The sequence below is a fragment of the Trichomycterus rosablanca genome, chromosome 20 (assembly GCF_030014385.1).
Source record: "Trichomycterus rosablanca isolate fTriRos1 chromosome 20, fTriRos1.hap1, whole genome shotgun sequence".
NCBI classification, from domain to species: domain Eukaryota; kingdom Metazoa; phylum Chordata; class Actinopteri; order Siluriformes; family Trichomycteridae; genus Trichomycterus; species Trichomycterus rosablanca.
The window spans coordinates 14,376,728-14,403,249 of record NC_086007.1 but is presented as its reverse complement, the minus strand read 5'-3'; the positions used below and the strand labels follow the sequence as shown (position 1 = coordinate 14,403,249).

At 41.0% G+C, this 26,522-nt stretch overlaps 1 protein-coding gene across 1 annotated transcript in view; it reads right to left on the bottom strand.

The window, feature by feature from the left end:
- Nucleotides 1-26,522, bottom strand: part of pitpnm3 (PITPNM family member 3) — a 55,536-nt gene that overhangs the window by 25,425 nt on the left and 3,589 nt on the right. The window contains exons 2-9 of the mRNA XM_063016455.1: nt 18,271-18,341; nt 17,374-17,594; nt 14,934-15,123; nt 12,714-12,836; nt 6,616-6,696; nt 6,512-6,567; nt 5,027-5,181; nt 4,549-4,719 (exon numbers count right to left, since the gene is read on the bottom strand). Coding sequence (XP_062872525.1) covers nt 4,549-4,719; nt 5,027-5,181; nt 6,512-6,567; nt 6,616-6,696; nt 12,714-12,836; nt 14,934-15,123; nt 17,374-17,594; nt 18,271-18,341 — 1,068 coding nt within the window. The remainder of the gene's footprint in view (nt 1-4,548; nt 4,720-5,026; nt 5,182-6,511; nt 6,568-6,615; nt 6,697-12,713; nt 12,837-14,933; nt 15,124-17,373; nt 17,595-18,270; nt 18,342-26,522) is intronic.

Below are 26,522 nucleotides of genomic sequence, written 5' to 3'. Positions count from 1 at the left end.
TGAGTGAGTGTGTGTGTGTGTGTGTGTGTGTGTGTTTTGAGTGGGGGTTAAGTATTTGTATGCTGATACATATCTTCATAACTGTAACCTTCTTTTTGTCATCCACTTAAACGTTTTGAAGGCTATGCTTTATCTTTATTTGGATCTAAATAATCACAAAACTAAAGTGTTAATAAGGGTCAAGTCTTAATGATGTATATAAGTTAAGGTTTCTGTTACAATGTAAACTGTTAAAAACCAGAAGTTTACATAAAATCATAAGAGATGTGTTTCATGGCAGTACTTTTTCTGTGACACAATGAAAAAACCATTTATACACCTATTGACTTCTAGAAGAATACTGTGTGTTTTTACAGCGATCAGCCATAGCATTAAAACCACCTCCTTGTTTCTACACTCACTGTCCATTTTATCAGATCCACCATATAAAAGCACTTTGTAGTTCTACAATTACTGGCTGTAGTCCATCTATTTCTCTGCATAGTTTTTTTAGCCTGCTTTCACCCTGTTCTTCAATGGTCAGGACCCCCACAGGACCACCACAGAGCAGGTATTATTGCAGTGACACTGACAAGGTGGTGGTGTGTTAGTGTGTGTTGTGCTGGTAGGAGTGGATCAGACACGGCAGCGCTGCTGGAGTTTTTAAATACCGTGTTCACTCACTGTCACACTCCTACTTAGTTGGTCCACTTTGTAGATGTAAAATCAGAGACGATTGCTCACCTATTGCTGCTGTTTGAGTTGGTCACCTTCTAGACCTTCATCAGTGGTCACAGGATGCTGCCCAAGGGCCGCTGTTGGCTGGATGTTTTTGGTTGGTGGACTATTCTCAGTCCAGCAGTGACATTGATGTGTTTAAAAACTGTGTCTTATCCACTCATACCAGCACAACACACACTAACACACCACCACCATGTCAGTGTCACTGGAGTGCTGAGAATGATCCACCACCTAAATAATATCTGCTCTGTAGTGGTCCTGGGAGAGTCCAGACCATTGAAGAACAACATAAAAGGGGGCTAACAAAGCATACAGAGAAACAGATGGATTACATTCAGTAATTGTAGAACTACAAAGTGCTTCTATATGGTAAGTGGAGCTGATAAAATGGACAGTGAGTGTAGAAACAAGGAGGTGGTTTTAATGTTATGGCTGATTAGTGTATAATACAATATGACAAAATCATCTTTGTCAAAAATGTACATAGAGTGACATACATTTTTGTGGTGGTAAAGTAAGCCCATTAAATTATGAAGTATCCTAAACATTATGTTCCTTTTTTTCCTTAATTTAAGATTATTCAATATTTATTTAATTCTATTTTTATACCATTCAGGCTCAAGCTGGATTCTAAAAATCTCCTAAGAGCACACAGGAGAGGTTTTGAACTCTCAGCGGTAACGCACCTGGAAGATCTTTTAAATTACCAGCTCTGTTGGGCTTCTGCCTGCTGGTTCACTGGCTTTGCATTGTATGGTGTATGTTTCCCACTGACACCTAAACAAGCCGCAAGCTTGGTATATTATGTTTCCGCCGGCTTGTGTGCTGGCATTTTTTGACTTTTTTTTCGTGGAGCTTTTTCATTTTGGACAAATTATTAGTAGTTGTAATGGGGCTGGACGTAAATACCCACACATTGGCAAAAATAAAAAAAATTCACCATATAATCGAGGTAGAATAATACTGGGTCTCCAAACAATGTAACAAATAAAATACACAAAACATCAGCAGCCTGCAACAGAGAAAGTGAATAGAACAGGGATAGCACAGAACTGAAAACTGGATTTCACAATATACCAGGCTGTTCTGGCAGTCTGTGACAAGCCAGCTCTCAGAAAAAAAGAAAGAAATGGAACCTTCCAAACCTGTGGGTTCCAGCAATGCACAAACAGCACCCTAACCCCAGAAACAGATGCACCAGTACATAATGTGGATTTACAGTTGGAGTACGCTCAGAAAAAGGGATGTCACACCACATATGGAGCAAGCTGCTCTCCCTGGGAATTTACAGAACTAAACAGAATGCTGGCATCGCACACCAGCAAAAAAACAAACTGGACCAAGCAGCCCAGCACCACATGTTTTTAGAGAAATGCAAGCATGCCAACAAAAGAGCTTTCGAAACTGAGAGAGAAAAAATTAGAGGAACAATGAACAAGCCATTAAAAATGCCTCTGAAAAGGCACCACCAGTCGAAAACTGAATCATTGATTATCATATAATTTCTCATTATTATATTACAAAAAGCAAATAACTCATTAAGAACATTTTTTGAAAAATAATTACCATTAGATCTTTAAATTAGTGGTATAACAACAATACATTTGCAATCGCTACCTATATACCTGCATATCAACCCTATAAATCAACAAACAACTAACCTTTCATGCATCAATCCAGAAGCATGGCAAGTCTATAGCGCAAATGGGGGCACAATTTAGGAAATAGAGGGCTAAGACAGGTGGAGGTCAGTTATCTGCAACAAGCCTTACTGTAGAAGAAAAAGCAACACTGAGAATAATAGGCCCAACAGCGACTGAAGGGATATCTGGGGGAGTAGATGTATGTTTAAAGTTCCCATCTACCCCACCTCGGCCTGCAACCCCTGTGCAACCTTCACTTTGCAGCAGTCCTGGGTCATCTCCTGGGCTTCCTCTGCACAGTCCAGATCAACAGGACTTCATGGCCATGCAGCTTTCAATGGCAGAGTTATAGCTAACCAATGCCATCTATTTATTTGGAAGTTATACTGCCCTCTGAACAAGCATTTAATTTATTTCATTTAGATGTGTACATCAACAACTGATCTCATGTACTTCAATAAAACAAAATTATTTTTTTCAAGTGAATAAAATGATGTAAACACTGAAATAGAACATTGCATATTTTTAAAGTCAAATTTGAATGAATATGTACAGTATATGAATATACAGTATATATACAGTATATATATACAGTATATATATATATATATATATATATATATATATATATATATATATATATATACAGTATATATACAAAGGTAATGTTGCTGTGTATAGAACCAGTGCGTCTGTAAGATTTTTTTTAAGCAAATTGGCTGAATTTATCGTTTTTTTAGTAAGCTACGAACAGAGGGTTACGGGAAACACTGGTAAATTTAAGAATGTTCTTAATATGAGGTTACGAAGTACTTAGCATTACAAACGTTTTGGGAAACACACCCCAGAAGAGTTGTTACATGACCAGTTTGTATAGATTACATTAATTGTAATCAGGGCAGCTGTAGCCTAGTGATTAAGGTACTGGTCCAGTGCCACTCTTTGGCCCTTAATTGCTTAGATTGTATACTGTCACAACTGTAAATCGCTTTGGATAAAAGGCGTCTGCTACATTCCGTAAATGTAATTGTGATGGGCATGAAATTACAGATTGGATGTCTAATTTACCTGTCAATCATAAAATATGAATGGTTAAAAATATGCATAGTTACATTTTAAAATTGCTATACATTGTAACACTTCCATTATTTGATACTCTGATAGCATTTTTCCACCAAAAGAACTCTTACGTTCTGTTCAGGTTTCTTTGAACCTTGGTGTTTTTTAGAAAACCGACCCGCGTTTCCACCAGTTTTTGAGAACCAAGTCAATGGTGGGTGTTACACAACGGAAGTAAAGAGTAGCAACATGATGGCGGAGCGTGTAGATTACCTGCGAGCATTTGTGCTGTTGATACAGATGTTTGTTTTTATGCAAAAAGCATCGCTTAATTATTGCTGATAAGAAGACGTAGACGTGTTTCATGCTTCGCTCTCACCACGACCCTCAACGCAAATAGCCGCTTTACTGATCGCTCGGCTTGAGTGGTGCGGTGAAACCTCACTAAAGTTCCACGTCAAGAACATGCATTTGTGTGAAATAACCATTAAACACAGTCTAAAATACAATACATGTATCTGTGTTTAGCTGTATTTACGTATTTACGTGTGGATTTACGTGTGGTTATGCAGCTCGGGGTTTTGAGAATCAGAGTCGAAAAAGCTTAGCGTAAAAAAAGCGTAACGTGTCTGAATGTACTGAAGTATGACATAGTAACTCTAAATTTCTCCCCGTTATTACTGGTTATAAGTGCTCTGTACTGCCCAAATTTATCGCTAGTTGTTTTAGTACAACAAGCCACGTTACGCTTTATTTTTCACGTTAATCGTTCTTCATATGTTCTTGGTCACCTCATATCACACAGTTCATCTCTTTTGAGGCGCTTTGAAAATATCAGCGGCAAACTGGCTCAGAATTCAATCAGGTGAACTTAAAAAATGGAAGTTCAGCGTCAAGATCCATATGAGACAACAGCACAGCGGTTTTGCAGCTTCTCACATGAAAGCACCCAAACCTCTATACTGTGACACGTCCACAGAAGACGTCACGGTTCGTGCTGAAAAACCAAGTATTCTGTGGTGCCAGATTAGAACGCTAGTTCACTGTCTGGAACCCCTTTTTCGGTGGAAACACGCGGAACCGGTTCAAAAAGTGTGTGTGAAGTGGGCCATCATTTCATCCTCACCGATTAGGGTGGATCGGCCATCGCCTAGTGGGTAACGCTGGTATCGAGGCACAGGAAACGGCGGAAGTCTGTGAAAGTAAGAATTCAGGAGGGGCTCCAGTCTGGATGCTGAGGGGTCAGATGGGTAAAACAGATTGAAGATCTGAGAGCAGGCAGGCCGCAGTTGAGTCACTGACAAAAAGAGACCAGAAGAAAATATTACTATATACTATATAATAGTACTATAAAATGTGAAATGCTGTTTCATATAAAGTAAAGTGGTGAAAACTGATAGGTGACTGAATCTGTAATTTGGTGTAAGCAACACAGTTCACTCTGCTGGAATTGTAGACAGCCTGCCGAGGAGAAGTAAGCAGTCCATGTAGAAGACAACACAGTGAAAATTATGCTACAAATTTCCATATAAATGAAATATGTGAACAAAATAAAATGCTATGCAGTCATAGGTTTGCATGGAGGGTTTTAGTTTAAGACTCACTCTGTACTGAAGGAAGTACAGTGTGTCTCATGGCTAACACCAGTCCAAGTGGACTACCGAGCAGGAAACACTCAGAAACCTCGAAGTCAAAACAGTCTGGATTCAACATTGGACTGATGCCTTCAGAGCTTAGGTCTACTCCATCCTGGATTACACTACACACACAAACACATATATGAACACATCAATGGTTTATGCATGAACAAAAAAAATATTTAGGAAAACAACTATTATATTAGTCCTAATAACAAAGTGTGTAATTTATACACTGTCCATTTTATCAGCCCCACTTACCATATAGAAGCACTTTGTAGTTCTACAATTACTGACTGTAGCTCATCTGTTTCTCTGCATGCTTTGTTAGCTCCCTTTCATGCTGTTCTTTAATGCTCAGGACTCTCCCAGGACCATTACAGAGTAGGAATTATTTGGGTGGTGGATCATTCTCAGCACTGCAGTGACACTGACATGGTGGTGGTGTGTTAGTGTGTGTTGTGCTGGTTTGAGTGGATAAGACACAGCAGTGCTGATGGAGTTTTTAAACACCTCACTGTCACTGCTGGACTGAGAATAGTCCACCAACCAAAAATATCCAGCCAACAGCGCTTTGTGGGCAGCCTCTTGTGACCACTGATGAAGATCTCAAAGTTGACCAACTCAGACAGCAGCAATAGATGAGCGATCGTCTCTGGCATTACATCTACAAGGTGGACCAACTAAGTAGGAGTGTCTAATAGAGTGGACAGTGAGTGGACACGGTATTTAAAAACTCCAGCAGCGCTGCTGTGTCTGATCCACTCATACCAGCACAAAACACACTAACACACCACCACCATGTCAGTGTCACTGCATCGCTGAGAATGATCCACCGCCTAAATAATACCTGCTCTGTGGGGGTTCTGACCACTGAAAAACGGGGTAATAGCAGGCTTAAAAATTTTGTAGAGAAACAGATGGACTAAAGTCAGTTATTGTAGAATGACAAAGTGCTTCCATATGGTAAGTGAAGCTAATAAAATGAACAGTGAGTGTAGAAACAAGGAGGTGGTTTTAATGTTATGGCTGATCGATGTATATAAATCATTTTAAATGCCTTAAATAGCCTTAAAAAATCTTTGGTAACAGACAGTGACCAAGGACACAAATCAATCCCAGGTCTTATTGTGGCACCCACACACATCATAGCTTTTCAAAGTAATAGCATCCACACATAATAAAACTATTTCTAGCAGACTAAAAAGGAAGATGGGCTTCATCCTTTTATAGCAAACACTGATAAATTACAGGGTAAAGCAGGCTGACAATTCATTTGTATTGCAGCCCGAATCAAACAGTACCATTATGCTCTGTCCTATCAATGTAATGCATGGACCTGAGCCAAATAGTTAAATAAATATGCTAAAAAATTGAATGTATTTAATAGGTCACAATATTTGATGAACGTTCAGGGCTCATCATGGCGTGAGTGGAATCTATAAAAAGTACCTGCTAAAAAATGAATGATGCTGGCTGTTTGAAGAGTCTATGTCACACGAGTCACTCTGTTTGCGAATGAGCCGTTTATTCCGTGGACGATTCCCACCGGGCACCGAGATGTCAATATTGCTTTTGCTGAGTCGCTTGCTAGAACTTAAACTTGAGTCTGTCTCTCTCAGATACCCCGTGTTGTCCTGAAGATAAAGTGAGTATTAAAAAAGCATCAGCATTGCAGTACATACAATAATCCAGTTCATTTAAAAAACAATGACACCTTATAATAAATAATAAATCTGAAATACTATACATTTACACCGACCAGGCATAACATTATGACCACTGACAGGTGAAGAAAATAACACTGATTATCTCTTCATCACGGCACCTGTTAGTGGGTGGGATATATTAGGCAGCAAGTGAACATTTTAAGGATTTGAGCGAGTTTGACAAGGGCCAAATTGTGATGGCTAAACTACTGGGTCAGAGCATCTCCAAAACTGCAGCTCTTGTGGGGTGTTTCCAGTCTGCAGTGGTCAGTATCCATCAAAAGTGGTCCAAGGAAGGAACAGTGGTAAACCAGTGACAGGGTCATGGGCAGCCAAGGCTCATTGATGCACATGGGGAGCAAAGGCTGGCCTGTGTGGTCCAATCCAACAGACGAGCTACTGTAGCTCAAGAAGTTAATGCTGGTTCTTATAGAAAAGTGTCACAATACATAGTGCATCACAGTTGCAGGGCTGTTTTGGCAGCAAAAGGGGGACCAACACAATATTAGGAAGGTGATCATAATGTTATGCCTAATCGGTGTACAGTGTATCACAAAAGTGAGTACACCCCTCACATTTCTGCAAATATTTCATTATATCTTTTCATGGGACAACACTATAGACATGAAACTTGGATATAACTTAGAGTAGTCAGTGTACAGCTTGTATAGCAGTGTAGATTTACTGTCTTCTGAAAATAACTCAACACACAGCCATTAATGTCTAAATAGCTGGCAACATAAGTGAGTACACCCCACAGTGAACATGTCCAAATTGTGCCCAAATGTGTCGTTGTCCCTCCCTGGTGTCATGTGTCAAGGTCCCAGGTGTAAATGGGGAGCAGGGCTGTTAAATTTGGTGTTTTGGGTACAATTCTCTCATACTGGCCACTGGATATTCAACATGGCACCTCATGGCAAAGAACTCTCTGAGGATGTGAGAAATAGAATTGTTGCTCTCCACAAAGATGGCCTGGGCTATAAGAAGATGCATGGTGGCCAAGGTCATACAGCGGTTTTCCAGGACAGGTTCCACTCGGAACAGGCTTCGCCAGGGTCGACCAAAGAAGTTGAGTCCACGTGTTCGGCGTCCTATCCAGAGGTTGGCTTTAAAAAATAGACACATGAGTGCTGCCAGCATTGCTGCAGAGGTTGAAGACGTGGGAGGTCAGCCTGTCAGTGCTCAGACCATACGCCGCACACTGCATCAACTCGGTCTGCATGGTCGTCATCCCAGAAGGAAGCTGACGCACAAGAAAGCCTGCAAACAGTTTGCTGAAGACAAGCAGTCCAAGAACATGGATTACTGGAATGCCCTGTGGTCTGACGAGACCAAGATAAACTTGTTTGGCTCAGATGGTGTCCAGCATGTGTGGCGGTGCCCTGGTGAGAAGTACCAAGACAACTGTATCTTGCCTACAGTCAAGCATGGTGGTGGTAGCATCATGGTCTTGGGCTGCATGAGTGTTGCTGGCACTGGGGAGTTGCAGTTCATTGAGGGAAACATGAATTCCAACATGTACTGTGGCATTCTGAAACAGAGCATGATCCCCTCCCTTCGAAAACTGGATAACGACCCCAAACACAACCTCCAAGATGACAACTGCCTTGCTGAGGAAGCTGAAGGTAAAGGTGATGGACTAAACCCAATTGAGCACCTGTGGCGCATCCTCAAGTGGAAGGTGGAGGAGTTCAAGGTGTCTAACATCCACCAGCTCCGTGATGTCATCATGGAGGAGTGGAAGAGGATTCCAGTAGCAACCTGTGCAGCTCTGGTGAATTCCATGCCCAGGAGGGTTAAGGCAGTGCTGGATAATAATGGTGGTCACACAAAATATTGACACTTTGGGCACAATTTGGACATGTTCACTGTGGGGTGTACTCACTTATGTTGCCAGCCATTTAGACATTAATGGCTGTGTGTTGAGTTATTTTCAGAAGACAGTAAATCTACACTGCTATACAAGTTGTACACTGACTACTCTAAGTTATATCCAAGTTTTATTTCTATAGTGTTGTCCCATGAAAAGATATAATAAAATATTTGCAGAAATGTGAGGGGTGTACTCACTTCTGTGATACACTGTATATCTGCAAAGATATAAACAGTTCCTGTTCTCGGGTGGTGTAGCAGTCTATTATGCTAGGCCACCACTGCCAAGATACTGGTTCAAATCTCAGCATGTGCTACACAAACTCGGACGACTACACAAACATGATTGGGTATTTCAGTGGGGGGAACAAAGCCCTGTCCAGTCTAGTGTTTCTGAGGAAACCAAACCCACCACAAGCCTGACCAGGATAAAGCTGTAGTAAAAATAAAAATGAAATGAAAAAAAGGAACAATTCTATATAGTAAGGAAAACTATTATACTAAGTATAGCCGCTTTGTTCAGCATTACGCTTGAGCTGTGTGGTAAATTGTGATCAAAGTGCGCATATAACACGAATCTGCATTTGTGTGAAATAAACGTCAAATTCACTCTGAAAGAATTCACATGTATCTGTGTTTAGCTGTTTTTTTCCTGTTTTACTTTTAACTTGTGTTGTAGCTTGGGGTGCTGAGAAATTGTAATAATCAGCTTTTTTGAGAGAGTCTAAAATGCTTATCGTTAAAAAAAGCTTAACGTGACTTAATGTATCAAAAGAACGACACAGAAACACTAAACCTCTCTAAATAATTACTGCTTGTAAGTTTTCTCCACTAATGAAATTCCTCGCTTGTTGTGTTAGTACAATAAGTCACAGTTAGCTTTGTGCACTGGGACACTCCTTAGGAAATAGCCAGCGCAAAAGCTATTGTGCTGTTTCTCATGTGAATGTGCCTTTACTGAACGGAATGCGGTATTCCAAGATCAAGCATCTCCACGATTAGGAAGCATAATGAAACAATAAAGAAGTAAAGGGGCAGGTTTTATTGTATTTTTTATTAATTACTAACTGTTTTCAATTGTATTTGTGTTTTTTTTTTTTATTATATTTGTGTTATTTTCAATGTATAAGTGAAAACAACCCCATTATTTTACATAAAAGCCTAAAATACAGTGGTACTGTAACAGGGGGCTAAGGACAGGACAATAGGGGTGGACACACACGCAGAGGTGTATATGAAAACAAAGGATATTTATTAATAACAAGACAAAACCAGAACATACAATACCAAACAAAACTAAACACAGCTAACAAAGGCTAAATGGCTAACTAAGGCTAAATGTGGCTAACAAAGCTAACTAAGGCAAACTAAACATGAACAGAAACACAACATACCCAGAAACAAGGAACATGGCACATGGCACAAGGAAACAGAGGAAACAGAGGAAACAGAGCAAACAAAGTCCAACAGAGTCATGAACAGAAGACAAACCAAAATAGTTCCCAATGAGTCCTCCAGCTTTCCTCTTTTATGGAGAGCAGCTGGAGCTAATCAGTTCAGGGGAACCAATCATGAGCTAGGGCGTGGCACTTCAGGAGCACCAGAGCACACAGAGGCTTTCAGTGTTACATAACCCCCCCTTAAAGGCACTCCTCCTGGAGTGCCTAGAAAACAAAAAACACAAGGAGGTCCTGGACCCTGCGGGGCAAATTTGAAGACATTTAGTATATCTTGAGGCAGGCACGACAAAAGCGACAGAACATGGGCTGCTGACAGAAAACCAGCCAACGAGGGTTCAGAAGCACCCTCTGGGGTTGCTGACTTGACAGGAGCGCTATCGGGGGGCGCCAACTCGGGAACAGGAGCGCCGTCAGGGAGCACCAACACTGAAACAGAAGCGCTCTCGGGGGGCACCAACTCTGGAACAGAAGTGCCATCAGGGGGCACCAACAAGGAAACAGAAGCGCCGTCGTGGGGCGCTGACGGGGAGCCAGGAGCACCACCTAGGGGTGCCGACGGGAGTTCAGGAGTGCCGTCGGAGGGCAGCAACAAGAGTTCAGAAGCGCCGTCGAGAGGTGCTGATTTGAGAGCAGAAGCGCCATCTGGGGTGCCAACGAGAGTTCAGAAGCACCCTCTGGAGGTGCCGGCCTGAGAGCAGAAGTGCCATCATGGGCGTCGACTCGGGAACAGGAGCGCCATCGGGAGGCGCAAACTCAGGAACAGAAGCGCCATCGGGGAGCGCCAACTCGGGAACAGAAGCGCCATCGGGGAGCACCAACTTGAGGACAGAAGCACCATCGGGGGGTGCTGACTTGAGGACAGAAGCGCCATTGGGGGGCGCCGGCAAGAGTTCAGAAGCACCATCAATGGGTGCCGACGTGGGACCAGGAGCGCCATCGGGAGACGCCAACTCGGGAACAGGAACCAGCTGCGTGGAGCCTGGCGAAGAGGATTCGGGAGTCAGCTGCGTGGAGCTTGGCGAAGAGGCTTCGGGAGTCAGCTGCGAGGACCCTTGAGAAGAGAAGAGGCTTCGGAAAATTCAATTCGCATAAGGCCCTCAAACACTTGCACCCCGTTCAGCTCAGCTCCCCCTTCAGACCATAGCTTCCTAGCCCATTCACGAGCTTCCCCCCTCAGCCGAGACATCATGAACAATACTTGTTGTTTCTCAGAGGGCTGAGGGTCGCTGAGGTACTGCAGGTAGAGCTTGCACTGACAAAGGAAGCTTTCAACACCGAGGTTGCTTCCATCATAAGGAGCTGGCCTACTAAGCGTGCAGGTCTGAGGGAAACCAATGGAGTCATAGTCCGGGAACGCTTGAACAAAAAACATCTCGCTGTGTCCAAAGAGGGGAACTATTATGTAACGGGGGGCTAAGGACAGGACAATGGGGTGGACACACACGCAGAGATGTATATGAAAACAAAGGATATTTATTAATAACAAGACAAAACCAGAACATACAATACCAAACAAAACTAAACACAGCTAACAAAGGCTAAATGGCTAACTAAGGCTAAATGTGGCTAACAAAGCTAACTAAGGCAAACTAAACATGAACAGAAACACAACATACCCAGAAACATGGAACATGGAACATGGAACATGGAACATGGAACATGGAACATGGAACATGGAACATGGAACATGGAACAAGGAACATGGAACAAGGAACAAGGAAACATAGAGCAAACAAAGTCCAACAGAGTCATGAACAGAAGACAAACCAAAATAGTTCCCAATGAGTCCTCCAGCTTTCCTCTTTTATGGAGGGCAGCTGGAGCTAATCAGTTCAGGGGAACCAATCATGAGCTAGGGCGTGGCACTTCAGGAGCACCAGAGCACACAGAGGCTTTCAGTGTTACAGGTACCTTGAAGCTCAACATCAATTGGTTCTGTGACTGGTGTTGAGTTTAAAAGGTGTTGAGTTTAAAGGTATTTTTTCCCATAAGGATTTATGGGAAACCTGTTAATGCGTTCCATGGTCCCGTGGACTTGCATATACAGTATTTTAGGCTTATGTAAGGTATGTATGGTATTGTTTTTGACACTTATACACTGAAAATAACACAAATATAATATAAAAACACAAATAAAAAGCTGATTCTTACAATTTCTCAGAACCCTGAGATGTAACACAAGTTTAAAAGTTAAACGGTAAAAAAATCCAGCTGAACACAGATACATGTGGAAGCTTTCAGAGTGAATCTGACGGTTATTCCACACAAATGCAGATTCGTCTCATATGCACACTTTGATGACGTATTACCGCACCGCTCAAGCCGAGCACTGAACAAAGCAACTTGGTAATTTAAAATTAAAGAAATAAGGGGACGTTGAGTTACAAGGGGGACGTTGAGTTACAAGGGGACGTTGAGTTACAAGGTACCACTGTATATGCAGTTCCACAGGAGCAAGGAACACATTAACAGGTTTCTCAAACCTCCTTATGAGAAAAAAATACCTTGAAACTCAACTCGACTTTTAAGCTCTACACCACTCCCAGAACCAACTGACGTTAAGTTTCAAGGTATCACTGTATTTCACAAGTCTTTTTAGTGTGAATTACATACCTTTAGACTCTCCATACTGTTGTGTCTGCTTCTGTGACTGCAGCTGACATGCTGTGGGCAGTTGCTGAAACAGAGAGCATCAAAACACAGCACACCACCCACACAGTCACCCAACAAACATACCTGAAAAAAGACACACACACACACACAAAGCTTTGTAAAAACAGACAGTACTATTAGTCAAAAACATAACATTATACAGGCTTTCTGGTTAAAGGGGAACCAACACATTTGATTTACAGATATTACGACGGCGTACCAGGGCCACCTTAAAGAATTTTTGTTTTGTTTTTAAGTTTCGATTTTGAGATTAAAGTTGAAATGATTATGAGATTAAAGTCGAAATGATTTCGAGAGTAAAGTCGAAATATTATGACCATTAGCAACCTCCTTGTGTTAAATGAGGGATGTTCATGATTTGGTAAAGTTATACTTTCATATTGGTTTCACAAATAAAAATATTCTCAAATCTCTTTATTTATTTATTTATTCTCAAGCTGCACACTCTTTGGTGATAATATTTCGACTTTATTCTTATAATCAGCTCAACTTCAATCTCTAGATAATTTCGACTTTATTCTCATAATCACTTTAACTTTATTCTTGAAATTGAAACTTATATGACCTTATTCTTGAAATCAAAACTTTAAAATATTTTTTACGCCGCTCAGGTGGCGCAGTACGCCAGCACACCAGAGTTGGGGTTTCGAATACATCGTATCGAATCTCAGTTCTGCCTTTCCAACTAGGCTGGGCGGCTGCATGAACAACGATTGGCTGTTGTTCAGGGTTAGAGGGTAAGAAAGTTGGATCATAGGTCCTCATAACTGGTAACTGGTGCGACTGCGGCCCCTGCTGGCTGACTGATGGCGCCGCCACAGTACTGAGGAATAATGCTGATAGGGGTGTGGCCCTCCATACACAGTGCTCGTCAATATATATATATATATATATATATATATATATATATATATATATATATATATATATATATATATATACATATATATATATTTATTTATTTATTTATTTTTTACAGTGGCCCTAATACGCTGTCGTACAATATTCTCCAGACCTTTTCAGTAATAAATTATGCAGCTTCCCGTTCATGCCACCACCTTCATTTATGAATAATGAGTTTTCCCTTTGCATTACACACACGCACAGTAATATTATTGCTCCAGTTTACTCTGGAATTAAACATTATTAAATTGTTAATTCTTTGTAGGTTTTTTAATATACTTTAGACATGTCCAGTGCCCCCCACTCCGTTTTTTTTTGCATTATTAACCTCTGCCTCATGCATGACATTCAGCTGGCCAAAAAGAACCGAAGACTAATGCATGACCACTTCGACATGTTTAAAAACATCAGCATTTCCTTTTCTCTAGTCAGCAGCAGATTTCTACAAAGAGATGTAATGCTCAAAACACTGAACAGTATTCTTCTGCGTATGCCTTGATTAGACAGGAGCAGTCATTGTTGCAGCAGCAGCAGCAGCAAGGGAAATCCACATTTAACCTTCCTTTCAGAGCCAATTCTGTCTATAGAGCACTCGACAAGGCTGGTGGCACCATTGAGAGTTGAAACCGGATCTCGGCAGTGGTGAACTAGCGTAATGGATTGCTGTGTATTTGTTAATAGTCAAATGTGAGTGTTAGCTTTTATTATGATATCATACACTGATCAGCCATAACATTAAAACCACCTCCACCTCCAGCCCCACTTACCATATAGGAGCACTTTGTAGTTCTACAATTACTGACTGTAGTCCATCTGTTTCTCTGCATGCTTTTTTAGCCTGCTTTCACCCTGCTCTTCAATGGTCAGGACCCCCACAGGACCCCCACAGAGCAGGTATTATTTAGGTGGTGGATCATTCTCAGCACTGCAGTGACAATGACCTGGTGGTGGTGTGTTAGTGTGTGTTGTGCTGGTATGAGTGGATTAGACACAGCAGCGCTGCTGGAGTTTTGAAATACTGTGTCCACTCACTGTTCACTCCATTAGACACTCCTACCTAGTTGGTTCTCCTTGTAGATGTAAAGTCAGAGACGATCGCTCATCTATTGCTGCTGTTTGAGTTGGTCATCTTTTAAACCTTCATCAGTGGTCATAGGACATTTCTTATGTATCTAATATGTATCTTATTCGAAAATTAAAACTGGTCTTTGAAACAACAATATCAGCAATAGCAAACTGTTTATTTTAGTAACCAACCTTGCCAGTGAAACCTTGCCCATCAGGAGACCGCAAAAAGTCGTGGTAGACCTGATTGGCTTGGGTGATGACAGCTGCCACTGCATCCTGGTATTGTGGTGTAGCAATGGCAAGAAGGGGGAGAGCAGCCAGAGGCAAGTGGTCCACACTGCTTGACAAAGAGCTCTCATCATAGCTGTAAGGGTTCAGGCTGTGACGATAAAAGGGTAACAGGTTATGCCTTCAAATGAACACCACAATGAAACAACAAAGCAAAGTGTCCAAAACCTCAGTGCAACTCAGATTAAGAAATCTAGCTGTGTCAGCATTGAAGTAACATCATGTAATCTGCTGGTAGGTACTTTTCAAAAGTCTGTCTGTCTGTCTGTCTGTCTGTCTGTCTGTCTGTCTTTATTTATTTATTTAATTACAACCCCAAATCAGAAAACGCTGGGACAGTATAGAAAATGCAAATTAAATAAAACCCAAGATATTTCATGTCTACTCTGCTCAACTTAATTTAATCTGCTAATATATCTCCATTCCAAAAAAGTTGGGACGGGGCAATTTAGGGCTAATAATGAGGTGAAAAAACTATTTTCTAACTAAACTAATTATGTGATTCCAAACAGGTGATGTCAACAGGTGATTGTCATCAATTGTCATGACAGGTGAGTCTTTAATGAGTAAAGATGATCAGAAGATCTCCAGTTTGTCAACAAATGCTTGAGAAAATTATTGAAATGTTTAAAAACTGCGACGTCAACCCCGTACTGTTGCACATCTTAAGACGTGTTTGCAGAAAGAATGGGACAAAATAAAAGCTGAAACACTAAATCACTTGGTATCCTCGGTGCCAAAACGTCTTTTAAGTGTGGTGAAAAGGAATGGCAACATTACAAAGTGGTAAATGCTTTACTGTCCCAACTTTTTTTGGAACGTGTTGCAGGCCTGAAATGCATGAATGGATGTTTATTATAAAACATGAAATATATCAGGTTTATCCTGTCTGCAATGAAATAAAATTTAAAGTAAATTTAAGAAACTAGGGTTTCTTTTCTTATTTGCATTTTTCTGTCCCAACTTTTTCTGATTTGGGGTTGTATTTATTTCTGTCTGTCTGTCTTTTTATATTTATTTAAAAAACACAGCTTCAGAATCACTAGTAATGACTGCCTGGTCTCAAAACAGCCAAACTTCAGCTTGGATCAATTTTCAGTATTTTCACTCAGTAACACAACTGAAGGCTGCCAAAAACTTTTGGAGGTCAATAAGGGTTATTTGTTGGCAGGGCTAATACAGTTTGTATGTCCAATTAGTAGAAAAATTGACAGGAAAATATAAAAACATTACAGCCTATAACACAGCACCAGAAAAATTATGCGTATTATGTATTTTCCATTGCCTAAAACCATGTCCCATGGCATACCTTTAGGACTAGTAACATAACATTTTTTAAAAAGAGGCAATCAGGCTTGTTATTAAATAAGAACTAAGGAAGGGTCTAATCTTCATATAAACCAGGATGGGTCAAGGCTCACTACTTTACAAAAATGGGTCAAGGCCCTGCAGCTTATGCACAGTGAGCCTGATAGAGTTAGGCAGGATGATAATTAGACTCCTAGTGAATAGCTTGTACCGATAAAATTGGTATAGCTTTTTAATTTGATCTACACACTTATTACTGCCCCTTTGGGATAAATTAAAGCTTTGCTAGCAAGTCAAACCAGGGATAGGGTTTACATAAATACACAGTGGACAAATACATAGTCAAGTAACATAATTATGACCACGTCCTACTTTTAAAGGTGGCAGCGTGTAGCTCATGAAGGAAGTCACGTTTCGTGAGCTGGCTTGGTGGGTATATAAGGTGTGCGATAGGCTGTCTGCACATATATTACTCGTTGCTGTCATGGGTAAAATTATCTTCCCAGGACACCAAGACAATGCGACATGTCACACAGCTAGAAATCTCCGACACTGTTTGGACGACCATTACCAAGATTTCCAAGTACTACCCTGGCCCCCTAATTCCCCAGACTTGAACTCAATTAAGCATCTGTGGGACCACCTCGATTGTTGTGTTCGCTCCATGGATCCTACCCCCCTCCACGCACCCTCCAGCAGCTGTGGTATGCACTGCAGTCAGCATGGCTCCAGATACCTGTGACAACCTACCAGGACCTTACTGAAGCATGCCCAGCCTGTCTAGCTGCTATCCATGCTGCACACGGCATTTACTCTGGGTATTAGCTGGTGGTCATAATAATGTGACTCAACTGTGTAGTTCAAGGGGTTAAAGACAAATCTATAACCAAATAAAAGTGTGTACATGGTTAGAGAGTACAGGGTAGAGCTTTGGATACACTGTACCTGATCAGACCGAGCTCTTTTTGTGCTAAATACTACAAAAGTACACTTTTCTAACAAGAGAGTCTTTAAACCACTGTACGTTAATTACCTGGAGACCAGAGAGAAAGCCTCTGAACACACAGCAGGACAGGGTACCAGTTTCATCAACACATGATGGGTGGCAGCCTCAAAGTGTGCCTGTGCTACCTTATCCAGCACTGAGGCCAGAGTTGTTACATCTGCAGCCTTTGCACTTGGGTCACCACCAGCTGGGTCTAGAATGTTACCTCCATGCACCACTAGCACAAGGACCTGGGTGTTACACTTTGTCTGGGAGAGAATATATATAGGTGAAATTACATCAGCAAAGAAAGAGTTGGTCAGACAATACCACTGTTTAATGAACTTGATAAAGTAGTTTGAGATAATGTATGGTGTCAAATAATAATGGTGAAAGGACAAAGATAATAATTGCTAAATACATTATATTGATAACACAAATGTATAGGTTCAGCTAGATCAGAGGAAAAAAAAAATGTTTTTTCCATATATGTTACATGTAAGGTGATATATTATTATATACATCCGGATATATGTAATATATGTAGATATAAGTGGGTGGCACGGTGGCTCGGTGGGTAGTACTGTCACCTCACAGAAAGAAGGTCCTGGGTTCGATCCCCAGGCCGGGCGGTCTGGGTCCTTTCTGTGTGGAGTTTGCATGTTCTCCCCGTGTCTGTGTGGGTTTCCTCCGGGAGCTCCGGTTTCCTCCCACAGTCCAAAAACATGCAGTCAGGTTAATTGGAGACACTGAATTGCCCTATAGGTGAATGGCTGTGCGTATGTGTGTGTGTTTGTGTGTATGTGTGTCTGCCCTGCGATGGACTGGCGTCCCGTCCAGGGTGTTACTGTGTGCCTGGTGCCCATTGAAAAGCTGGGATAGGCACCAGCCCACCAATTGGATAAGTGGTTGTGAATGAGTGTTTAGGAATGGTCCCAACCTTACCTCAGTATCCTCTAGTGCGTCAATGCTACCCTGGTGGATACATCTAGGCTGGTCAATATGGCACAAGCTGTCTGAACAGCATGTTGGAGAAAGAAAATGAGAAGAGCGCTATTAGACAGATCGATTCATACAGATAAACATGTTACACAGACATAAATAGTTTTTTGGCCAACTGACACTTTTACGATTATTAAAAAAAACAAAAAAAAAAACTTTTAGACAGCATGAAAAAATATCTATCCCCATTGTTAAAATTAGCATGCAAGCCAAATAGATTATAATAATACATAATTTTATTTGATGTAAAAAATAAGAACATTACAAGTAAGCACAGTGTGGAAATGTGAACCTGTAGGTAGATTGAGAAGCTTTGACCTAATGTGTACACATGCAAACAAATGGAAAAATTAAATTAAAACAACATGAGCAATCACAAGATTATACACCAGTCTTCTGCTGTTTTGTCCAGACACATTCTTACAATGAGTTTACCGATCCATGCAAAAACCAGAAAGAGCAAGCTTCATCTACAACCCCAAATCAGAAAAAGTTGGAGAAAGTTGGAAAAAAAAATTGCAGTGTTCCGTACATTTACTTTGACTTTTATTTGATTGCAAGTTTGAACCTGATATATTTCATGTTTTGTCTGGTCAACAACATTTCATTTGTTTATATACCTCCATTCCTGCATTTCAGGCCTGCAACACATTTAAAAAAAAGTTGGGACAGAGGCAATTTAAGGCTAGTAATGAGGTGAAAATGATTAAAATGTTCAAAAACAATGAACCTCAAAGAAAGATTGGAAGGGATTTGCAAATTTCTCCATCTACAGTGCATAATATCATTAAATGATTCAAGGAATCGGGAGGAATTTCAGTGCGTAAAGGCCTAAGGGCGCAAGCTTAAGCTGAACGCCTGTGATCTTCGATCCCTCAGACAACTCTGCATCAAGAACCGCCACTCAACAATAGCTGATATAACCACATGGGTGAGGGATTACTTTGGCAAACCTTTGTCAGGCACTACAATACAGAGTTACATGCACAAATGCCACTTAAAACTTTACTGCCCAAAAAAGAAGCCTTATGTTAACCATGTCCAGAAGCGGCATCAACTTCTCTGGGCTCGGAGGCATCTAAGATGGACCAACACACAGTGGAAACGTGTATTGTGGTCATATAAATCAGCATTCCAGGTCTTTTTTTGAAAATAATGGACGCCGTGTGACGATCCCGTACTGTAGCACTCTTAAGACGTGTTTGCAGGAAGAATGGGACAAAATAAAACCTGCAACACTAAACTGTCCCAACTTTTTTTGGAATGTGTTGCAGGAGTGAAATGCAGGAATGGATGTTTATTAATAAATTAAATGAAGCTAGCCAGACAAAACATCAAATATCTCAGGTTCATCCTGTCTGCAATGAAGTAAATGTAAGAAACTCTTTTTCTAGTCAAACTTTTTTTTGATTTAGGGTTGTAGAACAGTGTTTTTCTGTCACCTATGTGGATTGGAGGACTACTTGGAAAAATACTTTATTATTGTTATTTCTTTTTTACTTTTCACTTTGTGACTAATACTAAAAGTAGGTTAAAGGTCTCAATTCTCTTACCAGTGTTTTACCAAAATAAAATGTAGCACACATCAAAGCTCAAAACCTAGAATAAGATCAGAGGATTATTCCCTAAGTAGCTGCGGAGGATTACAACCCACTCTTGTTTCCAGTATTAGTTCAACTTTCCACACTATGTTATGTGTTCATTTTTACAGTTTTCATGTTCTCATGTTCTCAGTCCAATGACCTTTGTTTTATGGTAATAGCATGGCTGTCACATTTAGGCCTCTGCCACGCCCACCTCTCCGGGAGCACACTCACTCAGGCCTGAGCCAACGCCCCATTTTCCATTGGTTCTCCTAGCCAATTAGCTCCAGCTGCCTTTCATTTCAGTGAGCATAAGAGGGGAGCTGGGGAAAGGCTCAAGGGGGGTTATTGTACTTTGATTTTGGTGACTCTGGCGATTTGTATTTGCTCCATGTTCCTTGCTGTTGTTTATCGGTATGTAGTGTTTTTGTTTGTTTAGCCCTGTTCACTTTGTTAGCCTAGTTAGCTTGTTTATTTTTGTGTATTTGGATTTTAACGTCATGTTTTACACTCTTTGGTTACATTCATGACAGACACACGGTAGTTACACAAGGTTCATCACTTCTCAAGGTTATATCGAACACAGTCATGGACAATTTTGTAGCTCCAATTAACCTCACTTGCATGTCTTTGGACTGTGGGAGGAAACCAGAGCACGCAGACACGGGGAGAACATGCAAACTCCACACAGAAAGGACCCGGACCACCCCACCTGGGGATCGAACCCAGGACCTTCTTGCTGTGAGGCGACAGTGCTACCCACTTAGCCACCATGCCGCCCGCCTAGTTAGCCCTGTTCACTTTGTTAGCCCAGTTAGCCTTGTTTGCCCTGTTTAGCTTAGTTATTCTAGTTTAGCTGTGTTTCACCTTGTTTTAGTCTGGTTTGCTCTGTTTGTCCTGTCTTGTTTTCTAGTTTGTCCAGTTGTTATTAATAAACTTTAGTTTTGTTATCATCTCTGCGTGTGTGTCCGCCCCTCTGTCTTGGTTCTAGCCTGGCATTACAATAGCACACAGCTTGTAGCTGTACCTACTGCCCAAAGATTTTAAACACTTTACGAGCAAACAAGGCTTGACATCTATTAAATTCATAAAAGGATAGGAAATGAAAGATGAAATGCATATAAAATACAAAGAATAACATTTCAGGTTTTTAAGTGCACTTGTAAAAGTAAAGAGGGCAGTGTTAAATATTTTTTATTTATTTAAAAAAGCCAGTGAAGGATTTCCTCTGATTCAAAAGCAAATGCTTAAAAGCAGAACAGCTTACTGAAACCATCAGCTATGCACCCAAATCATGGAGTATATATGTAATATATAGCATATAATACATAGCATATAATATATAACATTACGACCACTGACAGGTGAAGTGAATAACACTATCTCTTCATCACGGCACCTGTTAGTAGGTGGGATATATTAGACAGCAAATTAACATTTTATCCTCAAAATTGATGTGTTAGAAGCAGGAAAAATGCACAAGCGTCAGGATTTGAGCGAGTTTGACAAGCGTCAAATTGTGATGGCTAGACGACTGGGTCAGAGCATCTCCAAAATTGCAGCTCTTGTGGGGTGTTCCCGGTCTGCAGTGGTCAGTATCTATTAAGAGTGGTCCAAGAAAGGAACAGTGGTAAACCAGTGACAGGGTAATGAGCGGCCAAGGCTCATTGATGCATGTGGGGAGCGAAGGCTGGCTCTTGTGGTCCGATCCAACAGACGAGCTACTGTAGCTCAAATTGCTGAAGAAGTTAATGCTGGTTCTGATAGAAAGGTGTCAGAATACACTGAGTGCATCTCAGTTTGTTGTGTATGGGGCTACATAGCCGAAGACCAGTCAGGGTGCCCATGCTGACCCCTGTCCACCGCCGAAAGCACCAACAATGGGCACGTGAGATTCAGAACTGGACCACGGTGCAATGGAAGAAGCAGGCCTGGTCTGATGAATCATGTTTTCTTTTACATTACGTGGATGGCCGGGTGTGTGTGCATTGCTTACCTGGGGAACACATGGCACCTGGATGCACTATGGAAAAAAGGCAAGCCGGGGGAAGCAGTGTGATGCTTTGGGCAATGTTCTGCTGGGAAACCTTGGGTCCTGACATCCATGTGGATGTTACTTTGACACGTACCACTTACCTAATAGGATAGGATAATGCGCCCTGCCACAAAGCAAAAATGGTTCAGGAATGGTTTAAGGAGCACAATAATGAGTTTGAGGTGTTGACTTGGCCTCCAAATTCCCCAGATTTCAATCTAATCAAGCATCTGTGGGATGTGCTGGACAAACAAGTCCGATTCATGGAGGCCCCACCTCCAAAATTACAGGAGTTAAAAAATCTGCTGCTAACATCTTGGTGCCAGACACCACAGCACACCTTCAGGGGTCTAGTGGCGTCCATGCCTTGACAGATCTTGGCAGCAAAAAGGGGACCAACACAATATTAGGAAGGTGGTCATAATGTTATGCCTAATCATCAGCAGAGACACACATCCTGTAGCGGGTCATTAACAGTGGCCAGAGAGCCATTGGAGTCCATCATCTCAAAGTTCTTGCTGCCTTCACAGAGCTACCACCATCTGTGATGACCAAATGCACCCCTTCAACCAGCTGTTTACTGCCTTCTGGACACCACTGCAGAAAAATCATACTGCTCATACTCCCAGAATGAGGAGCTGTTTCTTCCATAGAGGAAAAAACCTCCTTAACCAGACCTCAGGAAAGTCATCCTTACTTACAACAGCAACCTACACTGACTCACAGGCACTCTGAATATTCCATAGCACATTCTTAGTGCATTTTAACACAGTACTACTGTATATGCATATCATTGCATTTTCACTGTATATTGAATACTATATATTGTGTATATTGTGTGTATTATCCATAGTACAGTGTAATGTACACTGATCAGCCATAACATTAAAACCACCTTCTTGTTTGTACACTCACTGTCCATTTTATCAGCTTCTTTTACCATATAGAAGCACTTTGTAGTTCTACAATTACTGACTGTAGTCTACCTGTTTTACTGCATGCTCTGTTAGCCCCCTTTCATGCTGTTCTTCAATGGCCAGAACTTCCTAGGACCACTACAGAGCAGGTGTTATTTTGGGTGGTGGATCATTCTAAGCACTGCAGTGACACTGACATGGTGGTGGTGTGTTAGTGTCTGTTGTGCTGGTATGAGTGGATCAGACACAGCAATGCTGATTGAGTTTTTAAACACCTCACTGTCACTGCTGGACTGAGAATAGTCCACCAAGCAAAAATATCCAGCCAACAAAGCCCCGTGGGCAGCGTCCTGTGACCACTCATGAAGGTCTAGAAGATAACCAACTCAAACAGCAGCAATAGATGAACGATCGCCTCTGAATTTACAACACAAGGTGGACCAACTAGGGAGGAGTGTCTAATAGAGTGGTCAGTGAGTGGACACGGTATTTAAAAACTCCAGCAGCGCTGCTGTGTCTGATCCACTCATATCAGCACAACACACACTAACACACCACCACCATGTCATTGTCACTGCAGAGCTGAGAATGATCCACCACCCAAATAATACCTGCTCTGTGGTGGTCCTGATCATTGAAGAACAGAGTAAAAGCAGGTTAAAAAGTATGTAGAAAAATAGATGGACTACATTCAGTAAGTGTAGAACTACAAAGTGGAGCTGATAAAATGGACAGCAAGTGTAGAAACAAGGAGGTGGTTTTAATGTTATGGCTGATCGGTATACAGTTGGGGGAAATAAGTATTTGATCCCCTGCTGATTTTGTAAGTTTACCCCCTTACAAAGACTTGAACAGTCTATAATTTTTATGGAAGGTTTATTTTAACAGAGAGAGACAGAATATCAACAAAAAATCCAGAAGAAAAACATTAAATAAAAGTTATAAATTAATTTGTATTTAATTAAGGGAAATAAGTATTTGATCCTCTACCAACCAGCAAGAATTCTGACCAGATCATTGACAAGCTCCTCCCGTGTAATTCGGGACTGACCTCACCTTTCTCAGAATCATTCTTACCCCACCAGGTAAGATCTTGCATGGAGCTCCAGAGTGAGGGTGATTGACTGTGATCTTGTATTTCTTCCATTTTCAAATTATCGCACCAACAGTGGTCTCTTTCTCACCAAGCTTCTTGCTGATGGTCTTGTAGCCCATTCCAGCCTTGTGCAGGTCTACAATCTTGTCCCTGACGTCCTTTGATAGCTCTTTGGTCTTGCCCATGGTGGTCGAGAGATTTGAACGGAAGAAACTGATTCTGTGACAGGTGTCTTTTATACAGGGACAGGACTAATTTGTGTGCCTCATGGGCACATAACCGGTCTGTGGGGGTCAGAATTCTTGCTGGTTGGTAGAGGATCAAATACTTATTTCCCTTAATTAAATACAAATTAATTTATAACTTTTATTTAATGTTTTTTTTCTGGATTTTTTGTTGATATTCTGTCTCTCTCTGTTAAAATAAACCTTCCATAAAAATTATAGACTGTTCAAGTCTTTGTAAGGGGGTAAACTTACAAAATCAGCAGGGGATCAAATACTTACAGTATTTCCCCCACTGTATATCAATCACTATTGCACATATTTTTCCTTGTTTCCATGACACCTCATGTGCAACTTTTCGGCCAGGGAGATTGTCCCCGTGGAGCCTTCTACTACCTCTCTATATCTCTTATTTGTGCATACAGACATATGCACATATGAAAGCACCGCACTTTGCTATTTTTACCTCTGGACTACACAATACATTTAATTTCTATTCTTCTATTCTTCTTTTTGCTTCATATTCGAGAAGAGCACACTCAATCTTATTGTACTTGTACAATGACAATAAAGGTATGTCTTTCCGTATTCACTGTGGGTGATTCTTAGAGGCTATTAAGGCGCTTCTCAGAGAAAGGGACATGGAGACTTGTCAGATTAATTTAGTCAAATACATGGACATCCTTGACAAAAATCTGCTTCAGAACCAGCTGCGATGACATTTCAACTGCCTTTCAATGCATTTCAATGCGACAGTGACACATCACTATGTTTCATGCTGACAAGGCTTTGAGACTTATTGAATAAAAAGCCAGCATAATGTAGTAAATGGGGCAGCAATATAAAACAGTAACTTTTACATCTAGCAGAGCTACTTTGGCTTTCAGAATGTCAATGTATGTAGGTTTTAGTATGTATAAATAAAATAATTCTTGGCTGTGCTCACCAATGAGTATTTCTCATCACCCTTTTCCCATAAACAAAACATTACTAATATGTGCAATTGCAGTATTTTTACATAGCAAAAAAGTACATCAGACACTATATTAAACATTTACATACTTACGATTAATATGAGGTACTGAACAGGATATGAACAAGTGCTCTACTGTTCTTTTTTTGGCTTTCTAATCAAGCATCACTGCTTTAAATTGAATTATGACAGCTACAGAAAGCCTTCCCAGAAGTGTGGAGGCTGTTGGAGAAACGCAGCAGTGGGATAATGTGGTAGTGCTTGGGTCGAATCAAATCCTGTTACGGCTGCATTCTGAAGCAGTTGCAGAGATTTACATGGTCAGCAACAGTACTTGAACAGGCCGTGGTATTTAATTGATGTTCTATCAATATTAAGAGGAGCAATATGAGTCAAAACAATTCTACAACACCATACACCACCAGCAGCATCCTATAGTAATAACACAAGACAAAATTTGTGCATGGTCTGTTACAATCAATCATGCCACAGTTAAAATCGCTCTTGTTCTTGTTTAAGATGATGTTCTTGCCCTATTCTGGTGTTTTATGTAAACATGAACTAAATTGCTTTTCCCATGACTTTCTTTTTTGCACTCCCACGCTCGACCTATGAATTTTTAAAATTTCGTTTCTGCCACATGACTGAGCAAATGTACAAATGATATACTGGGCAGTAAATGTATATGCAAATTCTAGATTAACATTTTCAAGATCTAAATGTTAATGCAGCCGTTTTTAACGCTGTCAGGAAAGGACCAGCATTGTTTATAACACGTTCAAAATCAAGTTAAAATTTTACAGCAAATTTAGGGGCATAACTTAACAGTTACACTGATCAGCCATAACATTAAAACCACCTCCTTGTTTCTACACTCACTGCCCATTTTATCAGCTTCACTTACCATGTAGAAGCACTTTGTAGTTTTACATTTACTGACTGTAGTCCATCTGTTTCTCTGCATGCTTTTTTAGCCTGCTTTCACCCTGTTCTTCAATGGTCAAGAACCCCACAGGACCACCACAGTGCAGGTATTATTTAGGTGGTGGATCATTCTCAGTGTCTGATTCACTCATACCAGCACAACACACACTAACACACCACCACCATGTCAGTGTCACTGCAGTGCTTAGAATGATCCACCACCCAAATAATACCTGCTCTGTGGTGGTCCTGTGGGGGTCCTGACCATTAAGAAACAGGGTGAAAGCAGGCTAAAAAAGTATGCAGAAAAACAGATGGACTACAGTCAGTAATTGAAGAACTAAAGTGCTTTGATATGGTAAGTGAAGGTGATAAAAATGGACAGTAAGTGTAGAAACAAGCAGGTGGTTTTAATGTTATGGTTGATCGTGTATATATGGAAG